We start from the raw sequence: 19,588 nt of genomic DNA on the forward strand, positions 1-19,588 counted from the left end.
AGGCTCTCTGAAGAACTGCTGCGGGTCCTGTTTTCTGCTGACTGTTGAGGCCCTTTTCATCACTTCTTGCACCCTTGCCATCTTTCCCTCCTTCACCATTACAAACTGATGCCTGAAAGGAAGGAACAGGTTGTTCCTAGGTAGAAACCTGGCACCTTCTAGACTTTTATATTTGTAATCATGTCCATTGTCCTTAATCTTAAACACTGAGTCACTGAAACCATTGATTTGTGGAACTGCAACGGTATTGCTAGAGTTTACAATTTTCCGACACCACCAATCAGAAATATGTTTGGGGAGATATGGGAGGCAGGGCAAAATGAGCCATTTCCATACTGCTCCCATAGTGCCCCGTTGGCTCTTTAAGCAAAAAGGCCTCCGGCCTTCATTAAATCCAGTATAAACAAAGATGTTAATAGTCTGCTTTATCAGCTTTTTCCTTTTCCCTCACTCCCCCCTCATTCCCCCTTCCACCCCATTTTATCTTCATTCTCAGGCTGCTATACAAAAAAAAGTTTTAAAATATACTTCAGCCAAAGCAGAAAGATTTCCATAAATTCAATATGCAAATGGTTCTGCTGTGACATAGAATTGTCCATTCCTTAATAATGGGGTGGGGGGAGGCAGCAAAACTGAATTATGCATATTTCTGGTTGGTAATGTTTAGCCTGTTTCCTCTTAGATATTTTTGGATGAGAAAGGGTTCTGTGATTCTTCTCATGCCCTTTGGGGAAGCTAATGATCACTGTTTGGGCATTTCCCACTGTTACTCCTGTTCAGGAGAGGGCTTCTCAGTCTGCACTGAAAAATGCAAATTAAACTGGATCTTTATGTCAATGTATACATAGTACAAGCTTTTTTACTGGATGCACAGTTTAAAACCACACACCGCCCTTTTGGTGGTGTGCCTGCTGGGCCAAAAATTGGGTGATAATGTAGTGTCACTTTCTCAGCTCAATGCAGTTTCTACTTTTTCTTATGGGAAAATTTTTCATAAAACCTTTTTTCACCAAAACCCAGGGGTGTTTTTTGCAATATCCTTGTTATCCTCTAGTGGTGCCAAGTCAGAGGCCTCTCTTGCCTGTCTCCCCTGTGTCCTCAGGTCTTCCCTAGGGCGCTGTTTGACTCAACAGTCTACATCCTTTTTAGTTTTTTGGAGAATGTCAGGGTGAGGGTCAGAGTTCAAGATGGCGGTTTCCTTTTCCTTTGAACTCTTAGTCTCTGTTTTGGGAAGGTAGCTGGAAACAGGTGTTTGCCGAATCTCTGGCTCAGATCTTCTGGCCAGGAACGGCAAGACCCACGAGAGCCTTCTTTTTTGACATACACTAATCATTGGCCGGAGGTCTTGGTGACCGTTCTTTAAATCCCAAATCATTTTATTTGGATTATGTAAAAGCCTATTAAATTCATTTAAGTGTGAAACATGGGAACAATGGACTTCCACTGAGCGATATGAAAACGTTACAGGTTCAGTACTTCCAAAGGAAGAAACCTCCAAACCCAAAAAAGAGTAAATATGAATTTGTATTTTTGAAGAATGTGAAATAATGGTGTTTGCTTAATTGCTCATTTTGTATAAACTTAATGTTGTACTTTAAAATATCTGCTAAGAAGTGAAAATTTAACTTTTTGGAATTGAAAAAGCAATATTAAATACTAATGAAATCCTAATTAAATGCTTATTTAAATCTGGTAGTATCTGTGGCATTTCTTCCCAACCCTGCTCATTGTTGACAACTTTCAACCACTTTCCCCCTCCCTAGCCATCAGTCTTAAGAGAAGGGACAGAAAGGAAAGGTCGCTCACCAGGAGAGTCTGCAGGTTTCCTTTTAATCAAGGCTCTGCAAAAAGTGTTTTGTGGGACTAGGAGCCCCCAAAGCATGAAATGGACATGTAACACCACCTGGATCCCCCATACCAGGCCAGACCACTCTGGCAAGCACTGCTGGTCTGCCCAAATCCGGATAATCAGACTGGGTATTCCTTGGCTACATTTCAAAACTCAGCCCTGCCTTCAGCCAGGATGAAGTGGGAGTGAACCCAGCTGCTAGCAGAGCTGCCACCCCAGGCTGAGAGCCAAGTTCCGGCCGCTGCCAGTGAAGACTGGCCCCTTTACTGAAGGGAGTTGTTCAGAGTCCAGCCACCAGCCCGGGGGGGAGAGAGAGCTCGGCGACCGCCTTGGGGATGGTCAGGGCTCCGCAGCTCCATCGCCAGCATCCTTTGGAAAGCCACCTCTGGCGGAGACAGCTGGCTGCGGGGGCGCTCCGGGTTTGGCTGAGACGTTCTGGTTGGAACAGAAAGGAAAGAAGTGAGGCTGGGAGGAAAGGCCTTGGATTAGGCCCCGCAAGGATATGACCATATCCTTGGCATTTGGAAAGCACTTAACTTTTTTCAGAGCCTCAAGCCCAAATGAAAGGGCGGGGGAGGGGAGGTGGGCGGTAAAGAAGTGGGGACACTTTCACCTTCTAGGGGAAGCTAGGATTTAGCAAATCTAGCCAGTGGGCAATCCCCACCTCCCAGGCCCAGCTCGGGGTGGGCACTGACCCCGCCACCAGCCGGCTCCGGGCGCCGGCGGCCCAGCTGTCGCAACATCTCCTCGCAGGCAGCGATGGTGTCCAGGAGCTGCCGCTGCCGCTGCTCCACCGCGTCCAGCAGCTGCTGGGCGCGCTCATCCCGGGGCGGCTGCGGGGGTGGCCTCCCGCCGAGCCCCAGCCCCGCCTTCCCACGGTCCACGCCGGCAGCCTCCCTGCCCGGAAGAGAGCAAGAGACAGACGATCAGGGCCGGCGCGGCGCGGGGTCCGAACCCATTCCCCCCGCCCCGATGGGCCCCCTCTCACCCCCGTGACCAGTCTGAGCCTGGGCCCCATTCCATCTCCGCCTACGCGGCCCGACCACTGCCTCCCTTTCGGCCGCCCCCCCTCCCCAGCGCCGCTCTAAGACTCGGTGAAGCTGCGCCCCGCCCCGTCCCCACCGGTCTCCTTCAATCCTCCTGGGGGTTGCGGTCCCTTTAAGTTGCCCGGCGCGGAGGTGGGGCCGAGCCTCCCGGACCGGAAGCTGGCTGGGCGCGTCACTTCCTCCCGGAAGCGGGCCAGGGCGGATGTCACCGGCGCGTCCCTGCACGGGGTTGAGGGCCGCGGTGGCTGCCAGCTTGGGATTGAGCGAGGGGCCGGCAGGCTCCACCCGGAGCGGCCGCCTCCTGCGTCCTCCGAGCCCCACTCCGGCGGCGCCGGGGGCCCGTCTATTGCGGCTCCCAGGGAGGGGGTCCGTGCGGGCCGCAAGCCCGGAGCGCGTCGGTTGGACCGAGGCGCTGCGGGCGGCCGTGGCCGAGCTGCGCGCCGGCGCCGTGGTGGCCGTCCCCACCGATACGCTGTACGGCCTGGCCTGCTCGGCGAACTGCTCGGCGGCACTGGGCGCTGTGTACCGCCTCAAGGGCCGCAGCGAAGCCAAGCCGCTGGCCGTGTGCCTGGGCCGCGTGGCCGACGTCTACAGGTAAAGCCGCCCCGACCCGGCCCCGCTGGGGGCGGCACCGCGGGTGGGGCTTCCGGTGACAGGCTTGGGAGACTGAGGCGCAGGGAGCGGGAGGGGCTTGTCCAAGCTCACCCAGGAATCCGGAACTGGAAATGTGTATCGAGCACTTACTGTTTGCTAGGCCCTGAAGTAGATGCTCGGGCGCAGCGATGAACGAAGCAGGGTCCCTATTCTTCTGGCGCTTTTGTGATAATGGGGGAACTCCCACGGTTTAAAATTTTAAAAAGGGAAAAAATACGGTACTTAATTAGTAGAGAATGCTTCGGAGAAAATAAAACACGGAGTGTGATAGCGGTGCTTGATAGCTGTTCTTGTAGCCTCGGAGACCAGAGGCATGTGGTTCTTAGGGCCCCCTTTCCTAGATCTGCCTGGAGTCTGGACTAGGACCAGCGGTGGCCCTTCATTGGATGGATTTGCGGCCCCTTTGTTTCCCCAGGTACTGCCATGTGAGACTACCTGAGGGGCTCCTGAAAGACCTATTACCAGGACCAGTGACCTTGGTGATGGAACGCTCAGAGGAACTCAATAAGGACCTGAATCCCTTAACTCCTGTGAGTCAGATTTTCTCTTGTGTCCTCAGACTCCTGTCATCTGGCTTTTACCAAGATCCAGGCAAGACCCGTTCCTCACCCCTTCCAACATTTCTGATGGTCCTCTTTTCCCTTTGCCTCATAGCTTGTAGGCATCCGCATTCCTGACCATGCCTTCATGCAGGACTTGGCCCAGATGTTTGGGGGACCACTTGCTCTCACCAGCGCCAACCTCAGCTCCCATGCCAGTTCTCTGAATGTTGAGGTGAGTTACCCAGTCGTTCTTCCCAGCCCGGCAAACATCACCAGGCCAAACACAGTTTTCTCTGAACCACAGTGTTGGTGGTTCATTGGAATTGCCTGGCAGGAGAGTCCAATTGTGGGAAATCTGCCAGTTGGCAGGGGAATCTAAGTTAAATTTTGGAAAGGTTTTATTCAGAGTTAGAGAGGGGAGGGAGAGAATTGGCTCTTTTTCCTATCTTTTTAGTAATAAACATTATGATAAGTATAATCATTTTTCTCTTTTGTGAGGGTAGTAGTGGTTAGAAAATACAGTTAGGTGATAAGTCTTTACAGCAGTGCTGTAAAGAAAGTTAAGGCTCTGAAAAGTTAAATCACTTGTCCCAGGGACTTGACCCTCTTCTCTTACCTCTGCCATAAGCCAGGTCAAAGAAAGGATCATCCTAATTCTGTTTTAGTTGCATAACTTAGAACAAATGAGGACACCAAGAAATTTAACTTATCACACCGTTTTCTTCTTACTGAATTTAAATGTAGAACATAGTAAAGTGATGGGGTTTTCCATGCCCAGACCTAATGAGTGAGTTCAGAAGCCTTGGAAAGGGAGCGTTCAGCATCCCTTTTTATTCTCAGACTTTTACTTGGTCCTGGTGGCCATACTCGAGGCACTGGGGAAGGATTGGTGAGAAGGGTAATTTTTACCTTTTCAGCAAGCAGTTGACCTATCCAACACAGTAACTGGTATTCATAATCCCCCATTCCCCAGGCCTAACTGCCACTGTGGTGTCTTCATAAGGGGTGAAGGGAATGGATGATGCTCTAGCTCAGAAGGGAATACTCTTCCCGTAGCCCAGGGAGTGTTGGTGGCACGCACTTGCAGAGTCCACCCTGTTTTTCTCTCCCTACCCTGGTCCAGAGTTCCACTGAGATCTAAGATCAGAGTAACAGAGCTTAGAGACCACCTGGTCCAGTCCGCAGTTCTAGATAAGTAATTTGAATGTGGTCACAGAGAGATTTGGATGTAGTATCCTAGATGCTAATGCAGTGTCCTTAGCACAGCTGGCCTTAACTAGATGAGATTCCTTCCCCTGCTTAGAGGAAGATGCCTACTGTTTTCAAATTGTGCAGCCTTTGTTTTACTTATGAACCCTGTCTGCAGTATGACATCATTGCAGATGCAAGGAGTAGTGTCCATGTTCTTCCTCTTCCTCTTCTTAGGAGTTCCAGGACCTCTGGCCTCAGTTGTCCTTGGTCATTGATGGGGGACCAATTGGGGATGGCCAGAGCCCTGAGTGTCGCCTAGGCTCAACTGTAGTTGACTTGTCTGTGCCTGGAAAGTTTGGCATCATTCGTCCAGGCTGGTGAGTCTCTTTCCTGTGGCATAGGGATAGAATTTGAGGGCGGTGGGAGATGCAGAAAAGGCCTTGACAAAATAAAGGTGGTCACATTCTCTTGCCCTCATGGGGGTGAACAGCTTTGAAGAAGTAATGGATAGAGTGGGATTAGAGTTTGCTCTTAAACTAAGTTTGCTGTTCTTAGGATTCAAAAGGATTCATCAAGGGTTTAATGAACAGAGCATAGTAAGAGCAGAGAGTTTAGAGGTCCCTGTTCACCGTACTCTGGTGGGCTCAGGGCTTTGAAAAGTCAAACTCTTAACTGTCCTCCATTTCCTCCTCAGTGCCCTGGAAAGTACTACGGCTGTCCTCCAACAGAAGTACGGGCTGCTCCCCTCACATGGATCCTGCTTATGAAACTCAGGAGGAGGGAGGGCCCAGGGACTGGTGCTAGACACTATGTGTCTGTCCACTGGCGGCTGGCAGGGCCTCATTTGCAGAGGCCATTGGGGCTGCAGTGTCACTAGTCTGACCCTTTAAGGCAGTATGTCTAAACAGTGTAAACCAGGCCCCAGGAGCTGCTGGTTTAGTCCCCTGCTACACACCCCTGGGGGGGCAGTTATAGTTATTACCTGTAATTTCACATATCAGCTAAAAGCTGAATAGAGACTTTAAAAACATTCCTAGGATGCTGTTATTCTATTGAGTTTCTTTTTGATTGTTGAAATACAATTTAAATAACAGATTTGGAATCTAGTGAGAGCCTCCTCTCTGGTAGGTAGTGCCATTTAATGTCCAAATGAGCCAGAGCACCAGCTGATGCTGTTTAAAAGTCTCAAGTGTCCAAAGTCGTGAGTTTCTGAACCAGGTTAGGGTAAAGATTGTAGAGCCACAGACCAAACACTATTTCCTCTGAAGCAGAGGCTGCTGGTGTGGCATGCTGTAATTGGCTGGTAGAGAGTCATTGTTTTGGTGTAATGGTAGGAAGTCAGCTCAGTTGTCAAGGTGAGGTCCAAATTAAAGAATATTAGAAAATCTCTACTATCTCTTTCAACTGTGACTTTTCTTATTCATAAAATAAAGTATAATTATTTATACCTATAACACCTTTATTTAAATCCAGTATCTACTCAGCAGCCTTTACCTGTATTCATATATGTACCAAGGTTAAACATAATTATCGTTGGACATTTGAATTTTGTTTTTCTTTGGAGAATAATGCTGCTATTAAACATGTTTGTAAATGGTTTATTTTTCTTTGAATTATTTCCTTAGAGTAGGATTACTAGGTCAAAGTATATGAACATTTTTATGGCTCTTGATACAGATTAGCCTTAACAAGAACTGAATCAGGTTGCATTGCGATCAGCAACATGTGAGAATTGCTGCCCCTGTTGCCTAGGGCATTGCCATACTTGTAGTATTTTTCAGATTGTGTATATGTGAAATGGGGCCTCAGTGTTACTCCCTTCTGTAAATTACTACAAGTCACTATCTGGCCCTTTTCACCTGTCATGCCTGCCTTGTTTTCCCCAGCTAAGTCATAAGTAAAGTGACCAGGCCTACCCCATCCATCAGTGGGGTTTAGTATCAGTTACCTAACTGCAGGTGGGAGTCCTTTGGTGCCCAGTAGGGCCCACTATCTTCCCTCCACCCTTGCACACCAGTTCCCAGAATTGGGATTCAGTCTTGAGCCCATAAACTACTTAGTACAGTGGTTTCCAACACATATTTTCAAGTAGATCCTAAGAATCTTGCCAAGAAGATATTCCAGGGCCTGATTTGAGGGTCTCTGCAATTAGCATGTTAGTTTATTTATAAAGAAGCAGTGGTTTGTTAAATATTCCCTCTAGAAGTCCTGTTTAAACTACTAATTTCTTAAGCAAACTCAACTCTTTACTGTGCTAACATTAGCTAAACCAAACGTCAATTTGTCAGGATCTGAGGGGTCAGAATTTGTGAAGTATTGAAGAGCAAAGGAACGCTTACTTGAGAATACCATGTCATTTAATTAATACAAATCACAGTAGCACTGAAAATGGCCCTTGTGAATGGGCCTCATTCAGTTTAGGCAGCTAAAGGGAGGGGGGTGTCCTAATCCTCTCCCTGGAGCTAAATGTTCATCTGGGAAAACAGGCTCTGGAGCACAGAGGTATTTTCTTAAAGGAAACAGAACTGAACTCCCAGCACTGGGTAAAATTGAATGAAGGAAAAACCTATAGCTATGCTTCAGCACTAGCTACAAGGCCACATCAAATAAGGGAAGCTGGGTCCTGTAAGCACCAGGAAGACAGGAACCATTCCTGGTCATTTGCAGCCAGCACCCCGCACATAGTAAGGTGCTCTGTTAGTCTGTGTTGAATGACTATGTGAATGCTCAGGATTATTTCCTGAAAATTGGGTTAGGAATCTATTGGGAAGGGCTTAACTATAGAATTTCCCTTTTAGAAAGTCTCAAATATGGTTTCCTAACTTGGAGAACTCCGAGACAATGTAGAAAGGAGGCCTGAAGAGATGACGCAGGCTGGCAGAAGGGAGCAGGGTGCATGCTAGCCCAGAACCCTGACACCTTTCTAAGAGCAGTGACTTGTCAGCTCCACTACACCACACCAACCTGCTGAGTTCAGAGCTAAAAGGGATTATTTTAAGGTGTTCTGACAGGATGTAGAGCTGCCCCAGGCTAATTCCAGTCACCTGCCAGCCTCTATGGTTCCCTCTCTGGAACACTGCCTAGTTTCCTGTCACTGCAGAACACCCGAGCACCACTTGCCTGAGGAACATGGACCCAGGCTTGATGGCCCACCCAGAAGCACCCAGCTGCTGACTTGAAGATGAGCGAGTGCCTACAACCTCAGCTGAGCCCCACATGGTGACATCTGCCAGTGAGGCTGGGACATCAGCACCATGCCCCTGTTTGCAGGCCCCTCACATCAGCCACTGCTCCTTCTCTTTGATGAAGTGCTCTGCCCAGCGGCGAGTCAGCTCCAGGTACAGGCTGGGCTGATGAGGCAGGTAGTCCAAATATAGACGAGTTGGTGTCTTCTTGGGAATCGCCTTCTCAATCTGGGTACCTTCATGCCACTCATTGAAAGAGGTGATGGAGACGATCTCAGGCCTCACTGTCAGGGCTGCCTGCAGGGCTGTCTCATAGTACTTGCCATTGACCCTGTTCCGTGTATTGTGGTTGTTCCAGGGCCGGATGCTGGTGTCAATGTAGCCAGGCCCCACACTGGGAATGAACATGAGGTTATTGGCATCGCAAAAGTTCTTCACAGCTTTCCAGTTCTGATGGGAGGAGCCGAAGGAGAAACCATTGGAGGCAAAGTAGGTATACATGCCATCAAATCCAGCAGTCAGGATGTCGTGGGTGTGGCCCTCCTCCACCAGCAATGCTATGAAGACCCCATCATAGGGTGTGTTGCGGATTGAATGGGGCCCATTTGGTGTCAAGAGGTGGGCCCAGGCCTCAGGTGGTGTCAAGTATGAGTCATAGATATAAAAGAGTGGGAGGCTCTTACCCATGCTGTTCTTATAGCGGTAAAATGCACCATGGGAGCCATACCTGAGGAACAGGAAAAAGGAGACCCTGAGTTGGCAGCCTAGGCTGGGAGAAGCCAGCACAGCTGTAGGACCAGCCATGGATGAGAACTTCCCTGATGCCAGAGCACAATTTTAGATTCAGCCAGTCTGCACAGTTGGACTCATCATGCCTCTAAGCAAGAACCTAGTTCCTTCCCTCCTCTCCCCAGCTTTGTCATTCCTTTATTCAAATCTCTGCCATAGGTTTAGCCACTCCTATCTTTTTCATCTGGACTGCAGTAACAGCCATGTAACATTTCCAGGTTCCCACTTCTACCTCCCTATAATCCATTCTCTTTTTAAAGTGTAAATCAGAACTGATTGCTCCTTGCCAAGACCTGCAAGGCCTCACCTTGCTCAGGGCCTGCTCACCTCCATTCTTTTTTTTTTTTTAATTACTTATTATTATTATTTATGCCTATAGCACCTGGTCTTCCTAGGTGGTCTCCCATCCAAGTGCTAACCAGGCCCAACCCTGCTTAGCTTCTGAGATCAGACATCGGGCTTGTTCAGGGTGGCATGGCCGTAGACAATGGACCGTGGCTCCACTGAGGCGCGAACCCAGGACCTTCTGCATACAAAGCAGACGTGCTAACCGTTATACAATGGAACCATATCCTCACCTCCACTCTTGCTGTTACCCTATCTTTCTCTATACTCCAGCTATAGTGGCCTTGCTATTCTGCTGTCAAGCTTGTCCCATCTTATGGCCTTTGGATCTGACAACCCTTTGCCTGGAATTTTCTGCCTGCCCCAGAGCTTTGCAGAGCCAACTCCTCAGTTAGGTGTTTGCTCACATGTCATCTCCTCAGAGAGCTCACTTGATCACCCATTCTAAAGTATTTTTTAGACACACTCTAACACAATACCATGCTTTATTCTTTATTATTACTTTTTCATAGTATGGATCACTATTTGATTTTCCACGTGTAACTACTGTCTGCTCCGCTGCACCTCCAACATACAATAATGTAAACTTAGCTAGTCCTACCCATTACTGTGCAACTGGGGCTTAGGAGAGTACCTAGACACCTAAGGGCACTCAGTCAGTATTTTTCGATTGAATGAATGATACGTGCAAGCACTGTACAAGCCATTTTCACATATGTTAACTCATGTAACTTTCATCAGACTCAAAGATTGAGGCTGCAGAACCAGCAATGAAACCCAGGTTGCTGACTCCAAGCCCAGTACTCTGTTCCTATAAAATAGCTGCTGGGGACAAGGCATTCTGCCCTTGTGCTTCTTGACCTGCCCATCCAAGCCATCTATCCATACTTCTATTTTGATCCCCAACAAAATCCAGGCCCCAGAGCAGCCTTACGTGTCAATGATGTACTTGATGTTGTCATGCAGAGTGACGTCATCCCGGCCCTTGTAGGGTTGGATGTGGAAGGCCACCTGCCACAAACGAGATACTGGTCAGGTGAATATCTGTCCAGGGGTCACAACCTACAAGGTTCGTGCTCCAACCTTGGCCAGGAAGAGAGGCTGAGTTCAGGAGAGGGTCTCGCAATGATGGGCACAATAGAAATAAAAGCCACTGCCCTCAGAGCCAAAAAAAGAGGGACAAGAAGTTTGCCCACCTCCCACAGCTAGGCATCTGAGAATCAATCTGATGGCTAATAGGTTTCAACTTATGTGCCAGCTCCAAGTGATCAGCACTAGCTGCCTGAACTATGGGAAGAAGTATACTGAAGCTTTATTAATAGGAAAATGTGCTACGATCTATTAAACATATTGGTGATGGGCTCAGGGACAGGAGTGGGGGCTCCACTCTGTTGTTTTTCTTCCTTTGCCACAGGAGAGGGGAATGACTTACTTGATTACATTTGAGGGAAATAACTGGACATGCTTAGCCCAGCTGCATCATTCCTCTTGAAAGTGAGCCTGCCTGTCAAAACACGTGTGAGCTCTGCTCCTTGAGGCCCAGCATTGCCTCCCAGTAGGGAGCTGAGGCTGAAGCTGTTTGTGGGCCCATTCGGCCCTTGGCTGCCCTCTATCCAGGGTCAGGGTCTTGAACTTAACTTCTATTATTGTGATATTTAGTCTCCCATTTCTCCTATACTTAGTTTTCTGAACTTTTTTTTTTCAGAATTGAAGAAAATAAGAGTGACATAGGCACTCTTTATTAGAACTCCACCCCCAACACCATACTTGCTATGTATTTGCCATACCTGGGCTAGCGCCAAGAACTTCAGTAGAGGCACTATCCCTGTGGGCAGAAGAGGGGAAATCTCCAGAATGGGCCAGAGAGCACTTGATCTCTTCTTGAGGACTTACCTGGATATTGTACTGATGGGCAGTGTCCAGAATGGCGGGCACAAGGTCATCTGAAGGTTCCCCATTATCATCAGCCATGCCAGGTGGATACCAGGACAGGACCAGGACACCTGAGACACAACACAGAAGCTACTTTAGAGGCACATAATATTCCCACAACAGAGATTTGTTTCCTCACAAACCATCTCCAACTGCAAAATGGTTTCTGAATGAAACCTAGAGCGAGGCTCCAGCCAGGTTCACTTCCTGCAGATAAAATTCCAGAGCCTCGCGCCCTGGAGCTGTCCATGCCCGCGGTGCTGAAGCAAGCCGCTGGGGGAACCTTAACGCACCAGCCTTAGAGCCTGAGAAAAACCCTGGTAGGAGCCGGGCTTTCGCTGACATTAGCAAGTAGTAGAACAAAGGGAAATTGGTGGACGATGCCACACCCACTCATCCGGAAGCCATAGTCCTATCTCTGGAGGAGAGAAGCACCTCTGAGGTCCCTCAGGGAGAAAAGCCCCAAACAGAGATCATCTTATTCTTCCCATGGGAAACAGCATTTGTCTCGACTGCCCCTCTAGACTAAAATCCTGAGGGGTAAACTCTGTGTTATTTATCTGTGAATACCTCTAACCATTATTTCTGGCATTCAATTTTTTTCCCTCACCAATTGTTTCCAGATAAATTGAAATGTATTGTAAAATCCAGCAGAATTCAGTGACAAAATCTGAAACAAGTGAGCCTTCTACCCCAGGCTGCCTACAAAAGAGGCTCCCAGGGACCTCTTTTCAAGCAGAGTACTTGATGAAAAGCTCCTGGACCCCCTCCTGCAAACAGAGCAGGGTCCATCATGTAATATGGGTAAACTATCCTTCCTGCAGCCAGCAAAAGCAGGAAGAGCTGCTGCTTTACTCTGGACCCGTTGTGAAAGCAGAGACCATCCTAGGTGCTACTCCTTTGAATCTCAGACTCCTGCGGGGCCAGGATACCCAGACTGCATTTACCCAAACCTGGAAGCTCAATAGGCATGAAGACTCTGCCTCCCTCTCCTCGCTGTCCCTACCTGGGACAACTCTGGCGCAGACGCTTTCCACTGGCCTGCCCAACAGCTCCGCCCTATGAAGGGGCTCTGGAATTGTGGTGGTGCGGGGGGCCTGGGGGGGGGGGAAGGTCAGGGGAGTCGGAAGAAGACAGGTGGGTGAGTCTAAATACTAGAAAGTGGAGCGGTTCCTCGTGAGGATCGCAGAACTGAGAGTAGAAGGGAAAGGGTAAGAAGCCAGGGTGAGTGAGGCCAAAAAGGCCCGGTGACTGGACCATCGGGAGTTGGGGTGTGGGAACGAAGAAGGGCGAGGCTGGGGGACAGGGCCGCCTAGGGGTGAGGGGAACTTACCGATGGCGGCTTCCTTGAGCTGGGTCATGTGCTCCCGCAGCACGTCAGGGTCCCGGGAGCTGTAGGGCCCCAGCTCCGGGTAGAAGCTGGAGCCTAAGTCGTCGGGGGGACTATGGCGGCCCCGGGGATAGCTGGCCGAGATCTTGGGGTCCCAGTGCGGCACCATGACGTGGTCCCAGTGAATGTAGTGGCCCTCGCGCCGGGGGCTCCCGTACCATGAGTAGTAGAAGGCGTGCAGGTCTGAGTAAACACGCAGACTCTGCCCTGGAGCGGGCTCGGCCTCCGCGGGGACTAGCCCTGGGGGGCTGCCTGGGCCCGCGGTGTGGGGTGGAGGCGGCGGCGGCGGCGGCGGCGCGGCGGGGGCGGCCGGGGCGCGAGCGGGGAGTGCGGGGGCCCCCTCTGGGCGTCTCTCAAAGGGCGCTAGCTCCAGGCCTGGGCCCAGAACCGGGAGTCCGTCGGGAGCCTTGAGCGTGCGCAGGCCCATGAGGGTACCGAAAGCGAAGAGCAGCACCAGGAACAGCGCAATGCAAGCTCGGCGCCGCCGCCGGGCCATGGCGGCCCCAGCGCTCCTCGCGTCCCGCCCGGCTACCTCCCCGCGCGCGGCGCCATGGTTGCCCGCCCGGCTCCCGCGCACCGCGTAGCCCGCGCGCGTCCCAGGGAGACGGCGACGCCGAGCGCTGGGCGCGGCGTGGGCGGCTCCCCGCCTCTCCCCCGCAGTGCGGGCGGGCCCAGCACACAGAGAATGCAGGCGGCGCAGACCAAATGGTCGCGAGCCGAGGGGGAGTGGACGCGGAGGAGACGAAGCAGTGGCTAAACTGCGAGTTTTCTCGGGCCAAAGGAGCAGAGGCCTAAGTCAAGAGGCGTGGCCCGCGGAGGATTTGTCGCCTTTCAGCGGGCCAGCGGGTTGGAGGCGCCCGGTGGGTGAAAGGAATGCCCTCCTTCTGCAGGCCAAGAGAAGGTCCATCCTGGCGGCGGCGCTGGAGGGGATGGGAGCAGAAGGCAGTGTGGGGGAGAAAACGAGTGTCTATGGTTGTCCCTTTCTCCAGCGATCTCCTTCCCCACTGATGGCTCTTTATTGACTTCACCAGTCCTCAATCCCTAGTGATATCAGTGACTTCCCTTCTTTCCCTCAGATCCCCCAACCCTCAGACCCCGTCACACACACCCCAGGCAGTCTGAAGCCTGCTGAAAGAGGCGTCAGGAAAACCCAGGAGTTAGACATCACACACTGGCTAGAGCACCGAAGGACAAAGGACAAGGGAGATCGTGACTTGCTCAAGGTCACATGGACCCGGGCTAAACCCAAGGGTCAGGATTGGCTCGCCAGAGCTCTTGTCACTGTCCAGACTACTTGGTCTCAGGCATGTTGTCGTCCTGAGCCGTCCAGTCTGTCCTTGGACAACCTCCTAGAATCGGTGAGGACTAAATGAGAGGGTGACTAGAAAGCACCTTTTACAAGGCCTGACAAAATTAGCACTCAATGCACGTTTGCTGGTCTTTCTGGACGCTGAGCTCCAGAGGGTCGTATTTACCCTTTTAGATTCGGAGAGCTGCGGGACTACCTCTCAGTTCCCAGGGCTGTTTGTTGAACCAGACTCTGGTGTGATACTCTATAGACAATGATAAGTTTTTTCCTCACCATTGATCAGGTTTCTACTCTGCGTTATTCATTATTTCATCCATTCAGAAAATAGTTTTGTTCATTGTGTGCCTCCTTCACTGGTCCATGATGGCCGCAACTTTATTTCATCAGCTGCTCTGCAGTATCTAAAACAGAGCTTGGAATAATTGTAGGCACCTGACTTTTATTTCTTAAGTAAATGAATTGTAGGCAACCCAGGAAGAGGAGGAGCAAGGCTGGGGAATGTGGGTAGGTGTGGAGCCCAGGAAATGAGTTTGAGAGAATTCATGGTAATAAATGTGAATTAAATAGGATGCTTTCAGTTCCAAGTAGCAGACACCTGATTCAAACTGGCTTATACAATGTGGAAATGCATCATCTCATAATGCAGTCTGTCCAATGGTAGCGCAGAGTGTGCAGATTCCCTGGTTCAACGGCATCATTAGGAACTTCAGATGCTTCCATCTCACTGCTCTGCTGTCCCTACCATTGACTTTATACTAAAGCTGGCTCCCCTCACATCACAAAAACGACTGCTGTGGGGCACTTGAGGTTGAGTGCTTCCTTTTCCCATCTAATAGGCAACAGTAAGATTGAGTTCTCTTTCCCCAAAGTCCTAAGCAAGCATCTCCTTGAATCTCATTCGTCTAATCTGGTGTAGGCCTGTTCATCCAATGAAAAAAGAATAAGGATGGAACTCTCAGAAAAACTTTATGGGTTGGGCAGAGGAAGGAGAGCATGTGGAAGAAATTGAGAATCACTAGAGAGGAAGTAAGAGAATCGGGAGAGGGTGATGATGGTTTTAAATAACCAGTGGGAAGAGTTCTCCAGTTCTCAATCATTTCACTATTTCTGAAAATGCCCTGCCACATCATGGTGGCCCCCACTGACCATGCCTGGAGTCCTTGACACAACCACCTAGGCACGATACTTTAATCCAGGGCTAAACTCTGACCCAAGATGAACCAATGATAGTACCTTGTTTCCTATTGTACCAATCATGGACACTGACCCAAGGGTCATCAATTATAATCCTTCTCTGGGATTTTTCTATCTGGTGCTGAGGATAGATTCAGTCTTTATAAATGTAAAGCCATTAGAGAAGGAATAAGGGACAGAGAGGAGCTTAGTAGCATTAGAGATGCTGATTTCAGTTTTCCTTGAGGCCTGTTTTCAGTGTGAAACGATCTTCTAGTAAGTCACCCTTTTATTCTAAGCAAGACGAGCTCGTGGAGCAGACTATTGGGTACCTATCAATCTTCAGCAGAGACCGAGTAAGGGACTTGGGAGCAGGGAGGTCATTTGGGAAGTAATCCTAGGAAGGAAGAGTGAGGAATTAAAGAGAATGAGACAAAAAAGAAAAACCAAACTATTGGTGCATTATGGAGGTTGCTGCTATGTAGATAATGGGGCCTTGGTTCCACCAAGATGTCTGAGAAGTGTACAAATGCCTCCCAGAATTGAGATGTGAGGCTAAAGCAATTATCTACTGCCCCCTGCCTCCTCCACTGGTTGAGCATTTTTCTCTAGGGCTCTTAACTTCCTCATACTTCTGGTCTCCTTTGTGCCAAGTAGGCTCCCATGATATCTGAGAAGATCCTGAGGCAAGCATGAAGACAGAAAGGCACATCGTATGTTCGAAGTGGGATGCAGCTAGTGAGAGGTATATCTAGGTTTGCACAAAACTGTCCATCCTAACTGTGTTGTCATAATAAATTACTACAAATTTAGCAGCTTAAAACAGCACAAAAATGTGTTATCTCACAGTTTTTCTGAGTCAAAAGTCTGGGCACAGTGTGACTCAGCTGGTTATTTGCCTAGTCTCAGAGGACCAAATCAAAGTGTCAGCAGGACTGTGGTCCTTTGGGGAGGCTTTAGGAATTAATTCATATCGCATATCACCGGCAGAATTCAATTCTATATAATTGCAGGACAGAGGTCTCCATTTCCATACTGGCTGTCAGTTGGGTGTCTTTCTCATCTTCTAGAGGCTGCCTACATTTCTTGGCCTTTGGCCCCCGTCTTCCATCTTCAAAGGCTACAACATCAGATCTAGTCTTTCTCACACTTTGAATCTCTGACTTCCTCTTTTGCCTCATCTCTCCTACCTTCTTCTACTTTTAAGAGCACCTGTGATATATTAGGTTCAGTTGGATTCTCGAGGAGAATGTCCCTATCTTAAGGTCACTTGACTTATAACCTTAATGCTATCTGCAAAGTCCCTTAACAGCAGTAACTAAATTCATGTTTGAATGAATAAGAGGATAGAATCTTGGGGATGGAGACGTCTTTAGAATTCTACTTACTACAGAAGCTATTGTTGAAATCAAAGAGAGTCAAGGGGGTGTGATGCATGACTTTAAAGGTGTCTGCTGTAGCCACTCCATCAGTTAGAGTATGTCCAAGAGCAAATAAGAAGGGCAATAGCTAAATATGGCTTAAAGCAGTGCTCCTCAGACTCTAATGAGCATATCAATCCCTTGGGGATTTTGTTAAAATGCAGACTCTGATTCAGTTGGTCAGGAGTGAGGCCTGAGATTTTGCATTTGTAATAAGATCTCAGGTGATGCTGATTCTCATGGTCTCAGACCACATTTTAGGACTTAAAGTATGGTGGGCTTGTTACTCCACATTCTGAGGAATCTTCAGATAGGCTGTTTTTAGGGGTGGTTAATCCAGTAGGCATCGGATCACGTTCTCTTTGGTTTCTTTGTCCTACCCCTCATGGTTGAAAAGGGATGGAGCAGTTCCAGGTATCACATTCCCACATGACAATATCCAGAAGCAGAAGAAATGGCTGTTTTTAAAGAGTAAGATAAACTCTTCTAGACGATCTCAACTGACTTCTGATCATTTCTCATTGGTCAGAATTGTGTCATGTGCTCACACTTAAGCCAATCCCTTGCCAAGGCCATTCAGAGAAGGGTGACTAAAATCAGAAAGAAGGGAAGAAATGGGAGTTGGGTAAACAGCCAAGGTTGTCTCTCACATCTGCCCAGAGTCTATTTCTTACTTCTTTTTCACTATGTTGTGAGAGCCACCCTTTCCCTACTGTGGCAGGAGATGGCAAATTTACTCTGCAGAAAAGTGGAATAAGAGCCTCCTGACTCAGAGGTACCAGACAACAGCAGAGGTAGAGATAAGATGCCATGTCGAAATCCAGGGGACTAAATAAAAATATGCATAATGTGTGGTAAGTCCAGCCATTAGAAAGCTTCCTTACAAGCAGAAGTCTGCGTGACTCCTCTCTGGATTAAAATTAAAAAAATCTTGAGAAAAATCCTATACATACTGAAATCAGCTCACCGATCAATCCAGAGTGAAATACACGAGTCAGCAAATCTGCCTCTTGCATTCAGATCTTTCAGTCAGCTTTCTAGTGCCTCTAAACATGAATAACCAGCCAATGATTCCAAGACATTTAGTGACAGCTCCTTGCATGAAAGACAGAGATAAAAATAAGGAAACAAAAAAGAGCAAGAAAACAAGAATAATAGTGATTAAATCAGAAGAAACAGAAATAATGTAGTAAGCCAAATAAAACAAGCAAATGACAAAATACTGTCATCTAATACACCAGGGATTTTGCATTCATGAAATAAAAATAGAGAGCTACATACAAGGAGGAAGGGTTGATCAGAGAGCAAGAAATAACTCTTGGAAATTAAAAACAAGAGAGCTGAAATTTAAAATTTTAATAGAAAGTTAGGAAGATAAAGTCAAAGAATCTCCCAAGAAGTAGGAGGGGGGGAAAAACAAACAAACAAACAAACCCTGAAGATGGAATTTGGAAGGAAAATGAGAGCATTAGAGGCTCAATCTTGAAGTTCAATACAAATTCCACAAGGAAGGTATAAATAACACTGAAGGGAGAAATTATCAAGAATTCATACAAGAAAATCTCCCAGGACATGTCTTTCTGGACTGCAGTTGTGATCAATGAATAAAAAGAGATCCACATGGGACTTATCATTGTGAAATTTTAGGATATTGAAAACAAAGAGAAGATCTAAAAAGCTTTTGGAAAAAAATCGTATACCAAAGATTTGGAATTAGAGTGGCACTGGAAACCAGAAGACAGGAGAATGGCCTCCAAAATTCTGAGGGAAAAGAGTTTTGAACCTAGAATTCTATATCCAATTTTTAAAGTATAAGGGGAGAATAAAGACATTTTTCGGCATATGAGGTCTCATTTTTTTTTTTCCTCTTATGCCTTCTTTTTCAGGAAGCCAGCAAAGGAGGCAAGTTAAAAAGGTGAGGGGAAACTTGGGATGTGGTAAAATAAAATAAAATAAAATAAATAAAACAGCTGTGCAAGTCCAAAGAGCAGTTCAACTCAATAGGAGCGAGAAGACACCCCAAAATGGATATCCCCGGAACAACTGAAATTGATAAATATCCTGATACACAACTCTCTCCCAATTCTCCTTTTACATTTCTCCTGTTATTGTATTATTATTTTAGGTTAAATCGCTAATGGATACATTACACTCTATAATATTTTATTATTGAGTCAAAGCACAAACTATGATTATGCTTCTTTCTTGTAGAATTTTTGTTTATCCTGGAGTTAATAATTCCCTTTTATATCCCATTTTATTTGTTTTCTATATCTTTATTAGTGTTTTCCTAAACTCTCCAATACAACTATAAAACTTGTTTGAATACTGTTTTCTGCATAGTTCCCACATTAGGATGTCTATCAGTGAATATAATGAAGTGGTCAGATGATAATGCATGCAAAGTGGGAATAGGGGAGAGGGAATGCCAAGGTGGGGAAGTTTCATAATTTTTAGTAGGTTGGTCAGGGAAGACCAAACTGCGAGGGTAACCTGAAGGAGAGAGGAAGGAAACCATATAGACATTTGGAGGAAGAGAGTTCCAGGCAAAGGGAAGAGCAAGTTCAAAGTCCTGGAGACAGGAACATGCCTGGTATATTCTTCATGCATCTACTAGAATTTTCCCTTGCATGTTCTACTGTCACTTCCATGACCCATTTCCCCATCCAAGAGCACCCCAACATTTCAGGTACCCATATTCAAACTTAACTCACTACTGGTGAACTTTTTTATTCCTAGTATTCACATAGTGATCAAATCAT

At 47.9% G+C, this 19,588-nt stretch overlaps 3 protein-coding genes and 1 pseudogene across 8 annotated transcripts; 1 reads left to right on the forward strand and 3 right to left on the reverse strand.

The window, feature by feature from the left end:
- Window positions 1-1,809: 1,809 nt before the first annotated feature.
- CUNH1orf122 (chromosome unknown C1orf122 homolog) lies at window positions 1,810-3,486 on the reverse strand. 3 transcript variants are annotated; one of them, XM_039851010.1, is made up of 3 exons: window positions 2,972-3,486; window positions 2,545-2,746; window positions 1,810-2,284 (listed from the first exon to the last, which is right to left on the reverse strand). In XM_039851010.1, exons 2-3 carry the CDS (start codon window positions 2,590-2,592, stop codon window positions 2,189-2,191), a joined length of 144 nt encoding a protein of 47 aa, XP_039706944.1. In that variant the 5' UTR covers window positions 2,593-2,746; window positions 2,972-3,486; the 3' UTR covers window positions 1,810-2,188. The 3 variants fall into 3 exon arrangements, with proteins under 3 accessions (XP_039706944.1, XP_039706943.1, XP_039706945.1); XM_039851009.1 differs by having other exon boundaries at window positions 2,838-3,486; XM_039851011.1 differs by having other exon boundaries at window positions 3,049-3,184.
- YRDC (yrdC N6-threonylcarbamoyltransferase domain containing) lies at window positions 3,066-12,183 on the forward strand. 3 transcript variants are annotated; one of them, XR_005650334.1, is made up of 6 exons: window positions 3,066-3,489; window positions 3,965-4,079; window positions 4,204-4,323; window positions 5,517-5,659; window positions 8,826-8,956; window positions 11,307-12,183. XR_005650334.1 is itself a non-coding variant. In XM_039851006.1 (5 exons), exons 1-5 carry the CDS (start codon window positions 3,098-3,100, stop codon window positions 6,047-6,049), a joined length of 843 nt encoding a protein of 280 aa, XP_039706940.1. In that variant the 5' UTR covers window positions 3,066-3,097; the 3' UTR covers window positions 6,050-6,881. The 3 variants fall into 3 exon arrangements, 2 of the variants coding, with proteins under 2 accessions (XP_039706940.1, XP_039706942.1); XM_039851006.1 differs by lacking the exons at window positions 8,826-8,956; window positions 11,307-12,183 and adding an exon at window positions 5,977-6,881; XM_039851008.1 differs by lacking the exons at window positions 5,517-5,659; window positions 8,826-8,956; window positions 11,307-12,183 and adding an exon at window positions 5,977-6,881.
- MANEAL (mannosidase endo-alpha like) lies at window positions 6,867-14,017 on the reverse strand. 2 transcript variants are annotated; one of them, XM_039851004.1, is made up of 4 exons: window positions 12,867-14,017; window positions 11,495-11,604; window positions 10,536-10,612; window positions 6,867-9,194 (listed from the first exon to the last, which is right to left on the reverse strand). In XM_039851004.1, exons 1-4 carry the CDS (start codon window positions 13,417-13,419, stop codon window positions 8,558-8,560), a joined length of 1,377 nt encoding a protein of 458 aa, XP_039706938.1. In that variant the 5' UTR covers window positions 13,420-14,017; the 3' UTR covers window positions 6,867-8,557. The 2 variants fall into 2 exon arrangements, with proteins under 2 accessions (XP_039706938.1, XP_039706939.1); XM_039851005.1 differs by lacking the exon at window positions 10,536-10,612 and having other exon boundaries at window positions 12,867-13,004.
- LOC120593332 (uncharacterized) lies at window positions 9,627-9,742 on the reverse strand (annotated as a pseudogene).
- Window positions 14,018-19,588: the final 5,571 nt, after the last annotated feature.

Source organism: Pteropus medius, unplaced genomic scaffold, assembly GCF_902729225.1.
Source record: "Pteropus medius unplaced genomic scaffold, Ma_sr-lr_union100, whole genome shotgun sequence".
Classification (NCBI taxonomy): domain Eukaryota; kingdom Metazoa; phylum Chordata; class Mammalia; order Chiroptera; family Pteropodidae; genus Pteropus; species Pteropus medius.